The 20,564-nt window shown below is 42.7% G+C and overlaps 1 protein-coding gene across 3 annotated transcripts in view; it reads right to left on the minus strand.

The window, feature by feature from the left end:
- MYO5A (myosin VA) overlaps window positions 1–20,564 on the minus strand; it is a 665,088-nt gene that overhangs the window by 171,159 nt on the left and 473,365 nt on the right. For all 3 annotated transcript variants that reach the window (XM_078684842.1, XM_078684845.1, XM_078684843.1), the window contains exons 13-14: window positions 16,419–16,544; window positions 8,898–8,981 (exon numbers count right to left, since the gene is read on the minus strand). In XM_078684842.1, coding sequence (XP_078540968.1) covers window positions 8,898–8,981; window positions 16,419–16,544 — 210 coding nt within the window. The remainder of the gene's footprint in view (window positions 1–8,897; window positions 8,982–16,418; window positions 16,545–20,564) is intronic.

The following is a 20,564-nucleotide window of genomic DNA, read 5'->3' on the forward strand; positions in this document are numbered from 1 at the left end:
TTCAAAAGGTTAAATGAGGCATGCGGGTCCTCCCAGAATGAGCACCAAAAGACCAGGGCAGCCTTTTTAATATCATCCACATATACGATCTGACGCCTGAGCACCCTGTTTTGTTCTACCTGGAGGAAATTGATGTTAGAATAACCCCACATGCAGGACACATAGGTGAGAGTATGGAGACACTTTCTTCTGTACACATCCAGCAGAGGAACCACTGGTTTTTTACTGACGCTGGAGGTTAAGTTTAAGATATAGCCTTCCAAACTCACAAACCTCTGGTGCACTTTGGCAGTACAGAGTTCCCAGTTACCCCTTGCATCAAAAACAATGCCGAATTTCTTAGTAAGAGTGACAAGGCGACCGTGTAAGTGCACTCCTCGCATCTTAGGGTGCTTAGGACCGCAAGCCATAATAAACGTTTTGGTTCAGTTGGTGAGAAGACCGAGTGACCCCATAAAGATAAACTCCTGACAAAATATTTAGCCCGTTACAGGTTCTGGAATGTAGTACAATGTTGAAAGCATAGACTACGACTGGAACCTTTATATTGCCAATTAAGGGGGCATCCAAATCTTTTTCAGACAAGGCTGTGCCTAAACCATTGATATACAAGAAGAACAGTATTGTGGCCAGGACACCGCCCTGGTGTACCCCTCTCTCCACCTTAAAACTATCTGAACACTCACCTGATGGGTCATACCCATTGACATCAATTTAGATCTCTCTACGCAGTTAAAGGCTCAGCCCAGTCCCATCAAGGCCAGGCAGATGGAGCCCTGCTCGGCGTGGGTATTTTCGCTAATTAGCATATGCAGATTCAAGCATTGCTCCACCATACCAAGCCCTTCACAAAACCCCTACTGCACCTCTGACAGTGTGTCCATCTCCCTGACCCAAGTTAAGAGTTAACCGCTCTCCCTGCCAGCTTTATTGCTGAACTCCGCATAGATATTGGCCTATAACAACCTGGTGATTGAGGGTTAGCCTTTTTAAAGATTGGCACAAGGAGGAGAATCTTCCAAGTCTGTGGGAGTCCCGATTTAACAATGGCATTAAAACATTACACAACAAGGGTGCCCATAGTTCAGTGATGGATTCATACAGGTCCATGGGCACCCCATACAGCCCTGGTGCTTTGTCTGATGGGCTCTTAATGATAGCTTTCATATGTTAATAAGAGTGAATTCCAGGGAAACCCTGCTGCAGCAACCCCCTGCATATTAGGACCTATCTTTCGCTTAACCAACCTACCATACCTGTAAGCAAGCAACATGGAGGTCGGTGGTATGCAACACAATAGGTGGGAGTACTTATGGCAGGCAACAACAGTCACGGTTGACACTTAAAATTGATCACAGTTGAAGTTAACAATACCTTTTGAAGCAAAACCAAGGGGGGTGGCCACACGTCCTCCGGGCGCAGATGGGCCAGCCCTTGGCCCGGGCGAGTCCCATGCAGCTAGAGAACCTGTGTGCTATAAATGCCTCATCAGTAGGCCCGCTTCCTCCTCCTCCTCCTCTGTGGGCTGATTCAAGCTGTGGTTACTGGGGCCAGTAACTTCCCAGAAGTTTGTCCTTGTTAGGTCTTGCAGTCTGTGCAGTGGAAGAACCAGCGCGCTGTAAGCACCTCGTCAGTGTGCCCCACCTCCTCCTCCTGAGAGCAGGACTAGTGAGAATGCTCACACTTTTGTTTATTAAAGTCCCCCACAGAGACTTCACATCCTGATCAAAGGGCTGCTACATCTTGGTGCAAACTGAAGAATCCTTATATTTCCCCTTGGACATACTTTGCCATGAGCACAGCCCTCCTAACTCGGTGTCTATTTACACAGTTCATCTACCATCCACTTAGTATCCTACAGCAGTCTCTCTTTCCAAGATAACCTTCTGGAGTGACATCCATTGTGGCAGTTTCAATGCTAATCTTCTCTTTAATATTTCATCCTAGCTTTCAACCAGCCAAAGCTGTCCTATCAGCACTCAGTGAAGGCCTGATACAGACAGTTAGAATAACTACTGTCAGCATGGTCCAGGAGAATATAACTCACTCCAACAGACCCTAGGCAAGTCCAGCCCTTCCCACCCGATAATGACCCGTCGTGCGGATTAGAGGCCCCTGTAACTTAGGACCATTCACTTTGCTTCCTATAGGATTCCCTAGAGGTCTCTCTCATTTCAGAGCTTTAAGGAAACCTAAATCTATGTCCCTATGGTGTGAGCAAAACATTACTCCCTGGCCTTGAAAGAACAAACATAGCCAGAACTCTCCATTGGCGTACCCAGGCACCATTGGTACATCATTCATCTGTCCAATGTGTAGTTAATATCCATCAGCATCAACGAGCCTTTCCCAGCAGTGGCAACTATTAGCATGCTCGAGTCTCATCCAGAAAGAGGAATTCTCACAACCAAAAACAGCAGCTCACCAGCTAAAATGTGCATGTTTATTAAGTAGCTGCAGCCAAGGAACACCAATTTTACATAGAACCTTCAATAATAATGATCTGTTATATACACTGTGAAGCCGAAGAGCATCAGTAAAAAAAGAAAAAGAAAAGATAAAAGTAAGGCCAGCACAATGATGGGTGTGAGTGCACATATGCATCATCACATATGCATACTAAACCATCATGATGCTACAGCATTATGACATATGTTCAAATGCGTCACCATGCATGATCTTGTATGGGTTATGACCAGCCTGATATTTTTTGAATATACTGTTCCAATGTGTCGAACACTCATTTAGAGCAGTGAATCAAAATAGTCTGAAACGTTGTTACTTTCTTTCTGTGCATGCCCACATAATGACTTTTCAAAACAGCAAATGACAGCTTCCAAGCTCTCCCACAAAATTGGAAACAAATGTTTTATTATAAGAACGGTGAGGAGTGGAGGCGAGCAACATAGGACTAGGTAGAGGAGAAGCAGCAGAGAGTTGGTGTTGGGAGCAAAAGGCAAGCTTAAGGTCGAAAGAAGCCATTACATTTTTTGTTTTAAATGCCGGGGTGGAGGAAGCTGTGGACGGGGGGGAGGGGGTACAGTGGATGGACCAAAACTGATTGCGTAGCGTGGGGGTGAGAATTGAAAGGGAAAGCAAAAAGTAAGCACACAGTGTAGAAAAGAACAAATCACATGCACTCACATTGAACGCAGAGAGCAAAAGAAAGAAGTGGTTACCCTGAATTTTCAAAGTGGAAAGATACAAGTAAAAGAATGGTGGAGGGGCGAGTATAAGAAAAGGAAGGAAAGCCATTGAAGAATAAGCGAGCCAGCCAATCATGAATTACAGCCTTACCGAAAGCCCACTGTAAAGTAAAGTATTGTCCACATTAGATCTTTAAGGACAGATACTGAAAAGCTAAAATATGGCTATAATATGGCTAATATGGCTATAGGTAAGACCTAACAACGACAAAATAAATGGGCAGGAGTTATTTCAACCGGCCCATCAACACATCCCTAACACCAAAAAGCAGTCCTGCCAAGTTTCCCTGGTCCATGAGTGATGTGTTGCTCCAGTCCAAGTTTTTCTGTGAACTCTGGGCTTTGTAGTCTTGTTTATCCCATTATATAGCTGGACTACAAGTCAGAGGATTTAAAGAAAAAACATGTACTAGAGCAGCTCATCACTCATTGACCAAGTGGCGTAACAATAGCCCCGATGCAGGGGGTCGAGCTCCAGGGGGCCCTGCCTGCACAGTGCAGTGGCGGCAGAGAGCTTCAGACTGGGTCTGGAGCGAGCGTGGGGGAGGTGGGGGACCCCTTAAGGTACTTTGCAGGTGGGCCCCCTAAAGTTTTCTTATGCCACTGCATGTGCTGCAGAAACTTGACAGCTGTGAGTAACAGTTCAAGAGATTTCAGCAATGAGTAGTTGCAAGACGGCTTAAAGAAAGGCTGCACATCAGAGGGCAGAGTGAGTCAGTTTGGTGGGGAGTGTACAAGTGGCGGAATATAGGCCCCTGTAGCCCACATGGTGCTGGGAGCCCCACAAGCTGCAGGGGGCCCCCTCAGCACAGTACTCTGGCCAGAGAGCTCCCGATTGACTCCGGAGGAAGCCCCTCCACCAGGGCCGGACTGGCCGTAGCTAGCACCAGGTATTTCCCCAGTGGGCCGCCAGGGTGTGGGCCGGTTTTTGGCCCCTGCGGGTAATTTTCTTATCAGGGTCCCGTAATATCGGCCCCCTGTAACAAAATCAGCCAGCAAACAGCTTGGCTGCACCTCCCCTGCCCCACAGGAGGGCCGGCTGAGCAGCTTGCCAGGGCCGTTTTCGGTTCCCAGGCCGGCCCTGCCCTCCACGTACCTTGCAGGGGGACCTCCCTCAGGTTTTGTTACACCAGTGGGGTGAACCCTTTACAAACAGGCACGCCCACTCACTCAGATGAATGGCTACCCGTGTGCAGCTACATGAAGGTCTGCTTCTGCCTGTATTGATGACTTTTGATACTGCAATCACGTGACTAATTTATGTGCTCCTTCCGAGTCAGCAGTAATAGAAGGTTGACCAGGAAATTGCTGCTGAAACGTAACCTTTTTTTCCCTTAACATCAGAACAGCGGCTGAGAACGAAAACCATCGATAACACAAGAAACTGAATTCTAACCCAAATGTGTAACATAGACAACAGCATTTCTCATTGTAGAAACCTGCTTGGAAGGAAAATGTCATTGTGAATACACGGTTTTTGCAGAAGGATTCGCTGGATTACGAAGTAATCACTGCCTAGCAGACAACTCCACCAGCTCAATCGAGTGGCACCTCGGCTCCACCAAGCCTCGTTCACATTCCACCTCCATTCAGCGGTTAGTTTGTTTTCTGAAAACAAGCATTAGCTTAGCACGCCAGGCCCACCATCCAGGGCCTCTAAAATGCAAGGTTTTCCATGTGTGCGTCACAAAGACTCTGCATGAAAGCAATTGCGCCATGCATTGAGTAGCAGACTTGGCATTTCTTTCTGCTGTCTGCTATGTGTCACTTCAAACTGTGTCCATGCAGGCATAAATGCAGGTTAGCAAAGGTAAATGCTGCATTGCAGAGTTTGTTTACCTTCTGGTGATCAGGAAAATCAAACCCAGGGAAAGAAAACGAAAGCAAATCAGTTTGAAATGCAATGTAAATATATCAAAGCAAATGAGTAACAACATATCATTTCTACACAATGTTTACACTTGAAAAATTGCTCTTCACACTTTAGCACCTCCTTTTGATTTAGAGAGGAAGCATTAGCCAGCTCATGTCATTAAAGCCACGGTGCCTGCTTTTTGATTTCCAGAAGCATTACCTTAGTAAATGGGTCACCATTTATTTAGATTCATTTGCACAAGCCTTGCTCAAAACCTAAACCTGAAAAATATAAAGGAAGACACCACTACCATATAAGTAAAAGGATGCTATGTGCTACTGGAGGTCCAGAAAGTAGTACTTTCCATTAAGTCATGAAAGTCCAAACCTAAAAATGTTTTTAAGTTTTTCCATTTCTGAACTAGCCTAAATAATTCTGTCTCCAGCACTTTGTGGCAAATGGTTATTATATGTGAGCTGCTCTTAATCATCTGTGCTAGCAGGCATGCAAGTGAAATACTCCAATCTAGCAGGTCGTGCACACATTCAGAGGAAGGGAAGGCTAACATGGAGTGCGGGCAATGCTTACAGAGAGGATTCGCGCCTTTAAAGGATGCAATGAGAGGGGTGCGCGAGTACAACCCAGGATACTACTTTCACAATGGTTGCAAATGGTGGCAGCCGATTCGAGGCTAACACGTTCTTTATGGTCCAGAACGCCCTTACTAGGGCATTGAGAATACTCAGTTGCTGCAGCCAAGATTTTATAGCCAGAATTTATGGTAACCTTTGGAGATTTTTTGTTAGCTTTTTTGGGCGTGCATTGGGTCTGAACTGTATACGGTGAAGTATTTGTAGGAATCCAACTAACTCTTTGTTACACTATATGTTTTTGCACACCTTTGCTTATGAATGCGAGGAATGGGATGCATCCTTCTCACTTAAAAAGATTTTGATGCTTTCTCATGATGCATATATTGTATGAAAGTAGAGTAGAGGTATGAGATTAGGGAAGTGATCAATCTGTGGCAATATCAACTTACAGTTTCAGTAAAACATTGGATATATATTCAAACCAGAAGTGTATTCACCCAAAAGTAAATATAGTTATCAGTGGAAGGAGTATGATCATTCCAAATCCTTATGACCGATTTCATATATATTACTGATGTTTCAGATATCAGAAATTTCAGAGTTTCACAAGAAAACAGAGAGTCTAAGACATAGAGATATCCTAGAATTGTACCATTAATAATGGCATGTTATGGTCTCTGCATTCTATTGATAACATATTAAAGATCTTATTTTTATCTTTGGATATCTGCTATCACCCGCTAAACGTCAGTGCCAGCAGGGCAATTAGTCAGAGTGGTGATATCTGGTGTCTCTGCTTTCTTTCTTATTCATTTCCCCTTTTCCTTGGCCATCAGCTAACAAACGAATTCCCCTCATGTATGGCTGGCTGTGAATTCTAAGATGTGCAGAAACATTCATCACTTCTACTGAGTCCCGTCTACAAGATTAGTGTTTTCTGACATAAATTAGTTCCATGACAAAAGAAAGTGCAGGAGACCTGAGGCTTCCATTTTCCAACCTGAAAAAACGAACAACACTTATGGCAGTTTATTTCTCCCATTTTATATTACAGGTATTAAGCAGTAATACTAAATAGGTGTTAAGCAACATACAGGTGTGACCAATCCATATTTACTATATAGCATTCAGTGATTGTGCTGGAATTATATGAGCACTACCTTAGGGGTGGAATTAGGGAGCTAATTCCTCGGTCCTGATGAAATGCCATGGAGATTGGCTTCAAACATGTAGGTCCGTAGGAAGGCAGGTACATTACTACCTAGACTTTCCACTTTCTCCCCCTTTTTTGACCATGTGCCTAGAGGATAGATTAAAGGATTCACCAACCTACAAGGAAGTTATTTTTAATGCTCTAGACAATACACCTCCCACTCTTATTTGCTTTGATCATCATAATATACTACTCAGTGCTCTCAGGTACCTCGTGGGTTGCAGCACGCCCCGTTCCATAGCGGAATAGGAGGAACCAGAAGACAAAGTATACCACCAAGGCGCAACCCTGTGGGTAAGGGATCATCCTGTGTAGGGTTAGCTCACGTCAGAACAGAAAGACCTTCTTTTGTTTGTTGCAACCTGATCAGTAGGAGGGCGGCATTTTGTGTCAAGTTTTCCTCTTTCCTCCCCCTGTTTTTTAATGATGTAAACTATGGTCTTGTGTTCCAAGTCACTATAGCCTGAAAATGTTTTGCATACACACATGGGGTTTCCTGCGGAGCTGGCTGCTATTGCAAAAAGATAGATGCAAATACTCAGTTGTGAAAAATGCAAAGAACCAGGTAGGATAGTGAAATTGTGAGCACACTTTTGGATATTCACTTGCATCTCATGCCTCTGCAGATGAATATAGTTTTTCTTGGCAGTCCATAGCCCTGAAAACCAATCAAGATCGAATGACATGGATTTTTTACCTGAAATGAGAAATACCTTATTTTTGCCTGGTTGCCATAGGGTTTGAGGTAACCCTGTTAACCTAATTATTATCGTTATTTAAGTTTGTATATGTGTAAAGGAATTTTAGATGCTGGGAGACTAAAGGTAGCATTGAAAAGTGTACATTGTTGTTTATAATGCACAGCTCTAGACCCTTCTGAGGAAAGGGAAAAACTCATGTCTGTTGAGGTGGCACTTCATGCTGAGCCAATGAAACAGTCTAATGCACACCCTACTGTTAGATGGGTGGTATCTAAAATCATGACCTATACCTCTCCTGTACAGTGCGGTATGTGAGCCATTTAAAACTAATGTTGTGCCCTGCATCAAAATAACAGCGTGTTTCAAATAAAACATGTTCAGGTCCTTTGCCACCAATCAGGTTTTTTTGTTATTATTAGTTTGTACTTGTATAAGGCAGTGAGGACAGAAGTGGACAACTGGCCAGCACGTTATGAAAATATCTCTTGAATACTACCTGCTCTGTGCTGTGTGTGATCACATGCCTATATGTGTGAAAACTAAGTGCACCCCTGGTACAGGCTGAATGTGGCATACTGTTAGCATCCGTGGTACAAGGATGCCCACACTAGTCTCATGGAAGTGTGAGAGACTTGAAATATTGGTGGAAAAACACAGAAATCTTAAGCTTTTGTTTTGGGAAAATTGGTCTATTTTTCTCTAGAAAACCACTGTCGTCCATCGTGCTTCTTGCAGACATTAGCTGTACCCACAGATGTCTTCGCTGCACATCCATATATAATTCCATCCCTCGCTCCATAGCAACATTTAATTTGCAGCAACTTTTCTTTGGCCCAGAGAGGAGAGCAATATTTCTCATTGCAGGACATGTGAATATCAATCCATCCCTCATTTTTTGTCTGTTCTAAATTCATTTAAAGGAGCAGTAATAATGACCTCACTTCTGCGTTCAAGCACTCGACCTGAATAAACCCATATATTCAACAAGAATCCATTCTTTAACTGTGCATGAAAATTATGCATAGAATCCTCAAGTAAACTAGTATCCAAAGTATAACAACATTTCTTATCTACGAGGAAAGTTATTAACCATTAACTTGTTTAGAATTTGGATCACTGGAACTGTCAATTGACAATAGGAGGTGCCTCAAGGTAGACCTTACTTTTATACTTCAAATATACTGCAGTTGTACAATCAAATAATGCACAGCATTTTTCATCCAGTTAATATTTTAAAAGATCTTCAATTTCATTGAGAAACGGTTCGACATTCAAGCAAATATTTGACAAGGCTTCATTTATACAAAAAAAATTCACCAGAACACTAACCTTACTTGATTTAATAACCTTGATTTGTTCTTCAAACACAGTATCCTTGTTCTTTTCCAAAAATCCATCACATTGATACTCAACCTAAAAATAAATGAAACATTTTATTTTTCCATGCTTATTAGTTTAAGATGGAGACAGATCATTAAAAATAGTTTTAAATATTAGAAGATGACTTTCATGCAAAGAATGTCATTTTTGTTTAAGCAAGTAAACTTGTGTAAGCACATATTGGGATCACATCGTAACAGCAAAATAAAACATTTTCAAAACATGATGGTAAGCACTTGGACCACTGGCGTTGACTTTTTGCATGCCAGGTGAACAACCCTACTTAAGTTATTATATTTTTGCCGATTTTAAAAGAATACTGGCGAATCCAGTTGAATCAGATCTGGAAGAATGTGTTCAAATAGTGTAGCCAATAGTTTTGTAAAAATCTTGACATTTATATGAGGCGGGCTGAAGTCCTGTAGGAGGTGCAGAGTTTGGTGTATTTACCATGTTTGAATATGAGGCAGATGTTTGCTTCTGGCATCATGGGAGTGACCCCCATTTCCATTGAGGATGGCGGGGTCAGGAGAATTGTGAAAGCTTTATTGAAACTACCTGCAACCCATCCGTGCCTGGTGCCTTACTAATCCTCAACTGTTTTGACATTCATTTTTAGAAAAATATGATTACATTACTTTTAATTAATTCAATACATAACTTTTAATTTGTGTAAATGAATAGGAAATCAACATAGGTAGGCATCTATTTTTAAATTACAATCCCGAAATATAATGTTTTATTAATTATTTTAAGATGAATTTAAGATGTAATCCAATGTTAAGTTAATAGTGCTGTAGCACTTTTAAAATATACAACAATAATATTTAATATACAAATATTTTGACTGATATTTTTGTGAATTAAATAAACTTTGTACTTTTCCCAATAGTTTACCATAAGGAGAATCCACCGTTGGAGTGGAGATCTCCAATCGTAAAGTATACAGAAAATGAGAAGCATCTGTTACACTTTATAATACATTAGTAATAATATATGTTGATATCAATTATTACTTAATATTAATTTGATAAATGTATTTTTAAAAGTAGAACAAAATTCAAAAAATGATACAGGACTATCAAACATGATCAGCTACTAAACACAAAATTTAGCTTTTTAATTCACTTGACTCACATGGCCCCGATATTTCCTTTCTAACAGAAACCTAAAAGAATAGGTTCTCCGACCCAGACTTAGCCAAGGCACTCCCTTCAGGATATGCCATCACCAGGTCAGATTGAGAAGGAAAACAAGGTGATGGATTAGCAATAATTTACAGAGACAGTTTTGATATGATCTGTAATTCTTCCACAATGTTTGGCTGTAAAGCCCTTGCTTTTAATTGTAAACTAAACCAAAATGCCAGGTATTATGGTCTATGTATTTATAGTTACCCCAAACCTAAAACGAAGTTTCTTAAAACCCTCAGTGACTACCGGAGACAAGTATACAATACACAAATAACATCATACTAGGGGATTCTAACTTTCACCCAGACGATATAGCCAACAAAAATTCCAAGGTGCTCATTGATAATATGACTAATGTTGACTTAAAGTTATTGGTGAACGTCCCTACTCATATTGCGGGTCACACCCCGGATGCAACATTTTCAAATCACCCAGACTTACAATTTAAAGGGTACCCTTCCGGTTACTTGGTCTGATCATGTAGTTGTACGATTTTACATCCTTACTACAGCAATAAAATTGGCGATGTCTAACATCGGACAAGTTAAATCCTCCGGCTTGGAATAAAATTGATATGAAAGGTTTTACCGAGACCTTAGAATCCTGTTTACCAGTGCTGACTGACGACCACATGGCTAGGTACTCCAATTTGATCAATGTGGTATCAAATAAACTACCCGCCCTTATGATTGGCAAAAACCACAGCTAATGCCCTGGTACTCGATAAGGCTCAGTAAACTAAAAAGAATGTGCCGGAGAAAGAAGAATGTTTGGAGGAGCAATTACTCCTCAGTAGAAAAAATAAAATATATACTCCTTATTTCTGAATACAAGACATTGATAAAGCAGAAAAAAACCTAATATTTTACAGACAAAATTAAATCGGCAAGCAATTTCTCTAGGGAACTTTTCAGAACAGTGTAGATGGTCTCATGCCCCCCCCCCCAAAAATCATCAACAGCTTAATAAAGAGTAAACATTCCGGTGACAACTTAGGAAAGCACATTGTACAGAATCTGCTCTTGTGGTGGTCACGAGGAGAGTCATGAAATCATAGATAATGGTGTTAAAGCTGTGGTGGTCCTCTTACACCTCTCTGCAGCCTTTGACACTACAAGCCATTCAGTTCTGAAACAATGCCTCGTGGAGATAGATATTGGAGGCTCAGCTCTCAATCTTGTATGCTCTTTCCTTAGTGACAGATCGAAATCAGTCTCTTTTGGAAGCTTTACCTCCAAACCTTTTTCCTTACCCTGTGGTGTTGCGCAAGAGACTTCATTGAGCCCATTGTTCAACATTTATGTGGCTCCACTCACAAACCTGATCAGATCCTTTGGCTTTTGAACTATCTCTTACGTGGATGACATATTTATTTATTTATTTATTTTATGCATTTGTAATGCGCACAGATACCCACAAAGGGTTTCCCGGCGCCAGGGCTCAAAGATCAAACCACAAAAGGCAACAGCTGTCAATAACCACAATTACTTGTTAAACAGCCACGTTTTGACATTTTTTTTAAAACTGGCAAAATTGTCATCTTTGCGAAGGGCTAGAGGGAGGGAGTTCCAAAGAACTGGTCCCATATGGGAGAAAGATTTCCCCCCCATTCGGGCCAGTTTAAATCTAGGGACCACGAAAGTTGCTCCACTGAGAGAACGGAGATTTCGTACAGGGACATGGGGCCTAACCAATTTTTGCAGATATTTAGGGGCAGTTCCTGCTCTGATCTTAAACATATAAGTCAAGGCTTTAAACCTGACCCTATTCTCCACCTTCAACCAATGAAGATCTCTGAGGTGCTTCGAGATCCTCGCTGTCCTCGGGATCTTACATAACAGCCTGGCTGCGGAGTTCTGGACAAGCTGTAGCCGTCTGATTACTGCCAAATTGGAACCCAGGTATAAGATGTTACCGTAGTCAAGCCTAGATGTAATTAGTGCATTGACTACGGTCTTCTGGGTATCCACGGGCAGCATCCAGATAATCTTCCGCAACCATTTGAGGATCGTGAAGCAAGTCCCAGCCACTTTGTTGGCCTGCTGCTTCATCGACAAAGAATCATCGATGCACACCCCTAGGTTTCTAACCTGGGTTGCTGGTGTAGGGAATGTGCCTAGAGAGGGCGGCCAATGAAAGTCCTGCCACAGATCACGCTTTTTCCCTAGGAGAAGAATCTCCGTCTTCTCCCCGTTTAGCTTCAGCTGGTTAGCTGACATCCAGCTGAAGACTTCCTGAAGACCTAATTTCAGTACAGACGGGGATGAAGACTCTGAGTTGGTAAGGGAAAAAATGATCTGCGAATCGTCCGCATAGGTCATGAGTTCAAGACCTACCCGTTCTGCTAAGTCAGCAAGGGGGCGGAGATAGAGGTTGAAGAACAACGGACTTAAAATTGAGCCCTGGGGCACGCCATGGGGTGACAGAAAGACATCCGACTGGGCCTGTGAGGACGAGATTTGAAACGTCCGGCTGCTCAAATATGATCTAATCCAGTCCAGCGCAGTGCCTCCGACACCATCCCCACTCAGCCTGGCAAGCAGTCTGTTGTGAGAGATGGTGTCGAAGGCTGCGCTCAGGTCGAGCAGGACAAGAGCAACTGTTTGCCCATCGTCCAAGAGCCCCCTGATCTTTTCCGTAACTCCCAGGAGGGCAGATTCGGTGGAATGGCCTGCCCTGAAACCCGACTGGGTAAAATGGAGTAAGTTGTTTTTCTCCGTGTACGATGACAGTACACTGTGGATGTGCTTCTCTAGAATTTTAGAGAAGGCAGGCAGCAGGGATATCGGACGGTAGTTTGCCAATACCTCTGGGTCAGCAGATGGTTTCTTCAGCAGAGGGCTGACCATGGCATGCTTCCAGGACGCCGGGACGGATGCCAAGCGAATGGAGGAGTTAAGTGTCTCGGCAATAATCCCCAGAGCGGCATCATCCAATTGGCTCAGAATGTTAATTGGCAGAGGGTCACATGGAGAGCCCGATTTGATGGAGGTAGCAAAAGATCTTAGTGTATCCAAGGTAATATATGGCCAGCAGTCAAGTCGACTTCCTCCAAGACTTTGTGGGGGAAAAACTTCCTCGTCCTCTCTCTCCAAAGAATTAATATTACCAAGAATTGTTTCGATCTTTTCCACAAAATACGTGGCAAGATCTTGGCATTTTTGAGGGGTAAGTGGGGGTGCAGCCGCCATAGAGTTTGCTCCGGCAAGGTCTTTAACAGTGTTAAAAAGGGTCCGTGCTTTATTGGCCGCAGTGTTTATAGACTCTGTTATATAGACTGCCTTAGCTCTGGAGCAAGCCGTATGGTAAAGGTTCCTAGCCTTACGGTACAATTCCTTGATTTGGGGATCGTAATGCCTGCGCCACTTCCTCTCAAGTCCCTTGCATTTAGTTTTTTCCACTTTTAATTGCTCTGTATACCAGGGAGCTGGGGGCCGATGGATGTTCCCTCTACATACATACATATAGTTGTGTCGATTACTAGCAATAGGCAGGAGGGTGCTCTACATTTCAATAACTGTATAAGAGCTATTGTCGGTTGGATGAAAAACCAGTGCCTTAATTTAACCTCAGAGAAGACGAAGGTGTTCCATTTTAGGAAGGACACTCCTTCTGGTGGCCACTGACTCTTGGCCCTCTTCTCACTCCGGTCTTCAAAGTGAAAATTCTGGGAGTTATTTTTAACTTTCAACTCACTTTTGTTTTACCAGACTTAACTGCTGATCTCTTCTTGTTTTTGTTTTTTAAAAACACTTAAGAAAATCTTGCCATTCATTTTGTATGAGCATCAGAAAACAGTCAATGTCTCTCTGGTACTGTCGAGGTTGGTTTATTGCAAAGCACCATATATGGGCATGCAGAATGACATTCCAAAAAAACTTCAGACACTACAGAAAGCAGCAGCACGCCTCCTTAAAAACTTCAAGAAGTCTGATTCAACCTCAAAAGCGCTGGAGAAGCTATGTTGGCTTCCCATCATAAAGAGGCATTTACTTCACTTTGCATTGCATATAAAGCCCTCTACAATGTAGCCCTAGAATACCTTAAGGAAGAATTCTCGTTGTGTTACCTCAGAATATGTCTCCACTCATCAGGCTCCAAGACAATGTTGCTTCTTAAAATTAACAACGCCTCCTGGAGTGCCAGAAGTTTCATTCATGCCACTTCCCAGTTATGGAACCAAATGCCTTGGGACTTGACATACCATCCAAGTCTGCAGATTTCTAGAAAGCATCTCAAAATGTGGCTTTTTTCTTTCCCTTGATGTACACCTCAGATTAGAAGCCCTTAGCCCTTGGCAGAGCAGCCCTTGTGAATTCCTGTGCCAAGACACCTTTGGTCATTCATCATGCTTTTCAAAAATATTAAATGAAAAAAATCATATCTGAGAACTTAATTTTAAAATAAAATCTTGAATTTAAACATATATTAAATGATAAATATTTGTTCGAAGTTTAAATTAAAAAAAATAATTCCCACCTATAGTAAAAACAAATATTATGCATTAATAAATATTAAAAGTGATGTATAGAATTAATTCACATTAGTCCCTACATTGAATAAAAGGCTATTAAAATATGTTATAGTTAAATATTAAATATGTACTAGATTTTGTCTTTTTGTTTAAATCTAATTTTCAATTCTCCACCTTTCTCATGAATAAATGTATTGACCGAATGTCAGATATGTAATAGATTCTACGTGCCAAGAGGAAACAAACGGCCACTTGGCCTCCATTTATGATGTTGTTGCTAATTTGGACTCGATGTGGTGCAAAAATGTAAATACATTATCTAGTGCTTAGAACTTTGGCCACTTGGCCTGAACGCAATTGGAACTATTTGTTCAGTGTAATTATTTAATTTACTATTGCTTGTTTATTTAAACATCGTAATGTTAGTTACATTTAATTTCAAGCACCAGTCTTTACGAGCCATTGAACTACTGAGTCTTTTCTTCACTTCATTTGTAGTTTTTACGATTACTGTAGTTCTAATTTGGTTGTGGTCCTATGTCAGTTTCCACTACTCCCTTAGTGCGCTTTAAAATGGTGACTGTGTGTTTATGTGGCTGGCTAACGAAGAAGACCGCCTGGTTGAAACGCGTCGCCAATAAATGACATACGAACACGGACCCTGGAGTGCGAGTCTTCTGTGTTTCCTGGGACTTTACTGTGTGGGGAACCCTTTCTAATAAATATATATATATATATATATATATTTATATATGTTTTAACATTTAATTATATTTTTAACTATTTTTAAAAATGATTGTAATATACAGTTATTTACTATGAGGTGGTGTGTGGTGCTGGACTTACCACCGTTTCTTTTTTGCCAGTAGTAACTTACACTCATAAATGTGTCTCGACTCCCTTTTTCAAGGGGTGAACAAGTGTAAGTCTAAACTTTTGAGTAACTTTACACTTGGATTTTGCGAATAGCCAACAGTAGTAAACTTACTTGAAAGTGCATGAGTAAATTACATGTGTAAATTACCCACAAGTATAAGTTGCCTTTTTGAATAGCCTCATACCATTTGAGTTACACCAAGATGTGTACTGCTTGTAGGTTGTTGAAAGTCACTATCTACACTTTTCAGGGGTTAATAAGTGATACAGAAAAGCAGATTGAAGAAGACATTTGCCTTGTAAGGGTACAAATAAAGTTCTGTGCTCAACACTTCTGCTTCATTGGAAAATGAATAATCTCTGGGTAAAGTTCAGGTATAATCTGTAAATCTGTGATATAAGATGCATGGCAATGATTTTCAGAGTTCAGCATGACAAATCCCACAAACATACAATCAAAATCTAAACTCTCTTTAAAACAAACACGTTTGTGAAACATACTGCAAAATTAAAATGATACATGATATAGTTGATAACCATTGCTGCATTCAAAATGTCATCATTTATTTAAACGGTAGTAGTGATGTAACAACATCAAGACTGTTTTTACAAATAATGCATTAACATCTGCTTTGATACACGTCCCTTGTGACTCTGAAAGTGCTGTTCATCATACCACGTTCCTCTATTAGGATGTTGGGTAACAGTCACATTCAAGTAAATTATATCAATGTTAAACAAAACTCAGGAAATGTGAGGGTAAAAGCATATGCTCTAATTCAGCTGGATTTGGCTATCAACACCCATTTAAAGTACACAAAAAATTATACATACTTATAACAAAATATTTTGTTTAGTGTCATGCTATTTTGAAAAGACATATGCACCAGAAGGGGACACATCTATAACGTGATATGAGATCTTTACCTTGTCTGCGAAGTGCAAAATGATAAAAGCTTGGTTCGACATGCGTGGCTTCTCAAAGTGTGCTGATTTGTTTACGTGAGTGTTGTACAATTTCTGAGCCCACGTTTTATCTGTTCCTTTAGGCATCTGTGTGGGAAAGAAGTAAATAGTTATTAAAATCTGTCATTTCTACCTCACTCTGTTTTAATTATGTACAAAATGTGTGTGATTAGCTTTTAGGGACACACAGCTCTCCTTGTAATGCTGGCGTCTACACCTCATAGGGACCTGCATTGGCTCAATCAAATTAAATCCGGGTTAGTGAGACTGTAAGGGAACGAAGTGTCTACCACTAACATACTTTGTTTGTAGTCCTTGGTTCCGTCATTGCTCCCTGTATATTGAGGATCAGTGACTGATATGAAAGACATGTCCTTTAGAGTAAAGGTAGAGGTCTTCACAAACTTTAACACCTTCTCCACAAAGATAGTTTGTGCAGTAACAATTACCTCAAGCAAAACAGAAATCTAAACCTGGGAGCTGAAGCACAAGATGCACAGCTCGCCCATGTCCCGATCAAATCTCCAAGCCACCAGGTACATCCATGACTATTTTATACTTATTTTATCAATATATTTGCAATGGGTTGACATACATATTGTTAAATATATAATATGAAGTTAGAGCTATAGGAAATAATTGGAATGCAAAGTAATGCACTTACAAACATTTGCCAATGATGAAAAATAAGAGCATATGCTTATCTCAGAACTAATTAAACACTCTCAAGAGGTCAATGAGCGCAAATTGCGCAAATACAGGCGCGACACATTAGACTATAAACTACATGAAGTGTACACATGGGCGGAAGTATACGCCCGGAAAAGACAAACTAAAGGATACACGTCCCACACAGACACATCCTCCACGGACAGTGAAAGAACAACCCAAACTAAAGGCAGACTACAAAAGGAGCAACAACAGAGCGAAAAAGCAGCAACATCAACCACGGTAGCTTGTTTTAGAGAAAGGCCGGATAGAAATGGAAGATCCCGGAGGGGACGTAGAAAAAGAACAGGGGTCAAATCAACCCCAAACTCGAACAACAACATCCAAAAAAGACAAGAAGAAGACACTAAAAACCTAGTGTTGAATATTTCCGATTTTACACTCAACTCCATACAAATAGAAACGCTACAAAAGGGGTTATCATTTGTTCCTACTCCTCACACAAACACATTGGAACTAGACGTCAGCCTATTTAAACTCACAAGGAAACTGCGTTTGCGACACTTTTTTGAGAATGTAGTGGAAAAACAGAAAACAGATGAACCTGATGAACTGATGGGCCTAAGAACCCGTAGCACGTACATGCCACCAATAAGCCACAAGACAATAGACCTTTATGAACAACTTTGTAGTAAAGAACTACAGCAATTGAACACCAAGAAAAAGGCTCACAAAATGAACATGACAAAAAAGGAGTTTGGCATCTTAAGATCAATAGCGACTAATGAGAATATCATATGCCAAAAGGCAGATAAGGGAGGAGCTCTTGTAATACTCAATAAAACATACTATCAAGAAACCATGGCAAAACACCTCAAGGACACAGACTTGTATATGGAGATGGAGCTTAACCCCACAGAGGAGATCAAAAAAACTTTGCAAACAATAGTAGGCAAGGCCCATGATCTAGGCATCATAACGGACAAAACAAAAAAAAAACGAATTCAAGAAAACTGCAAATCACCTTCGATATACCTGGTACCTAAAGTACACAAAGACCTACAGAGACCACCGTGTAGACCGATCGTGTCCACCAAACAAAGCATCCACGAACCAGTGGGTAAATATCTGGACAGATACCTTCAGCCATTAGTGTCAAAAACTCGATCATAAGCGGGCCCACCGTATCCCGGGTGGCCCGCCTAAGCTTGGAGCTCCCCCGCGGCCCATCATTCCACGGATCTTTAACTTTCGTGACAGAGACGTGATCCTCCAGGCTTCCCGCACATCGGGCCCTACGGCTTATGAGAATGCTTCGGTTAACTTCTACCCAGACTTCACCCAGCAGGTCCAGAAGCAGCGTCTTGGATTTCAGGGGGTGAAGAGGAGACTGCGGGACAGAGACATGAAATATGCCATGCTTTTCCCGGCTCGCCTGCGTGTGGTCTACAATGATAGAACATTTTTCTTTGTTCATCCTGGAGCAGCCAGCGACTGGCTGGACTCACTGCCCCCTCGAGAACAATTTGACCGTCCTGATCACTCCGGTGGTGCGGGGGACGGCCCGGTGGAGCAGGAATGAGGAGCGAACTCGGCTCCCGGGCCGCCATGTTGACTTTCGGCAGTGGTTTGATGCTACGCAACTATTGTTTGCTATTGTGTTGTCAGAACGGGGTGTGGGCGGGGTCGGGTGAATCTTCCTCCTCTGGGGTTCTTTTCGTAGATTAGTTGTATATTAGGGCGACAGGCACACTGCAAGTTGGGGTGGCTCTTGAGTCTTAGGCAGGGGTGCGGGGTGGGGGGTATGATGATGTTTTGGGGGGTTGAGGGGTTTCGATTTTTGTTTCTCTGTTTTCTTCAAGGCACTGTACTGATGATCTTCTGTATTTACGTGTTGCGTTGGGGGTGGGGGGGGCCTTGGGGTGGCCTGTGGGATGGGGGATAGGGGACTACGTATACTGTGTTGGAACGTCAATGGGTTGGGTGATAGAATTAAGAGGGGGGTGGTTTTGCAGATGCTGCGACGCTTGTCTCCGGATGTGGTTTTGCTTCAGGAGACGCATCTGCTCGGCAACACGTGCCATGCACTGAATAGGCGTGGCTATCGTCTCATTGCACACTCAGGTTTCACTTCTGGCTCCAGGGGGGTGGGTATTATGGTCCGGACCTCCCTCCCTCCCTCTCGATATTATACTTGATGATAGAGGGCGGTACGCCGCCATTGTTGGGCGCTGGGAGGGGAAGGTGATCACTATGTTTTCGGTCTATATACCTCCGGGCCTCCAAACTACGACTTATGCCGATCTGGGAAGAGTGATTCTGGGGGTCCCCGAAGGTTTGCTGGTGGTTGGGGGGGATTTCAATTCGGTAGTGTCTGGGACATTTGACCGTTACCCTCCCCGTGTTATCGCACAATCTCAATCCTGGTTGGGGGACTTCCTGGAGGCGCTGGGGCTGGCTGATTGCTGGCGTTTACATCATCCTGGGCAACGCCAGTATACCTTCCACTCTGGGGCCCACGGTAGCCTTTCGAGACTTGATTATGTACTGATGCCCTCCTCTCAGGCTTCCCTTATAGGGGAGGTTAAACATCTAGCCAGGGGTATCTCGGATCATTCCCCGTTGTGGTTGGTTGTGAACGCACATCTGGGTTCGGAGGGTCGTCTCGCCCCGATTAACCCGTGGTACCTCCGCGATCCTAAGATCAGGAAGGAACTCCTTGGAGCGATCAATCACTACTTTGCTGACAACGTTGGTTCAGTGACCTCTTCTGTTTCTCTATGGGAAGCGTACAAAACTGTAATTCGAGGCCAGGCCCTCTCATCGATTGGCCATGTTAAGAGATGTAGGCGGGAGGAGGTCGTCCGTCTGGAGTCTGAAGTTTCCGCCCTTGAAGGGGAGTTGGATTCTGGGGTCTCCCCTGAGAAGCTGCACCTCCTAAACCTGAAACAGCTTGAATATAGAGCGCTGGTGACTGATGCTGCGAAAGAGATGGGTCGTGAACGGCAGGGGCGGCTGTATGATGTGGGTGATAAGGCTGGGAAATTGCTGGCTTGGTTGGATAGGAGAGAATGTGCGAGTCGGGTAGTTCCTGTTGTGGTGGATGAAAATGGTGTGGATGTCACTGATCCAGCTGGAATCGTGACGCGCTTTGCTGACTATTTTCGGGTGGTGTACTCCTCGGTGTCCGATCGGCCGGAGCGGGACTCCCACTTGCTTCTACGTCATATCTCGCTCCCATGCCTGTCTGATCAAGAGAGGGATCTGTTGGAAGCTCCGCCCACTGCGGATGAGATTGCGACCGCTATCCGCTCGATTTGCTCGGGGCGGGCCTCGGGCCCGAATGGGCTCCCCATTGAACTTTATAAGCTCTGTCCGGATGTACTGGCCCCGTATCTCCGATCGATGTTCTTGGAGTCACTGGAGGAGGGGTTTCTT

Source organism: Lissotriton helveticus, chromosome 3_2 (assembly GCF_964261635.1).
Source record: "Lissotriton helveticus chromosome 3_2, aLisHel1.1, whole genome shotgun sequence".
NCBI classification, from domain to species: domain Eukaryota; kingdom Metazoa; phylum Chordata; class Amphibia; order Caudata; family Salamandridae; genus Lissotriton; species Lissotriton helveticus.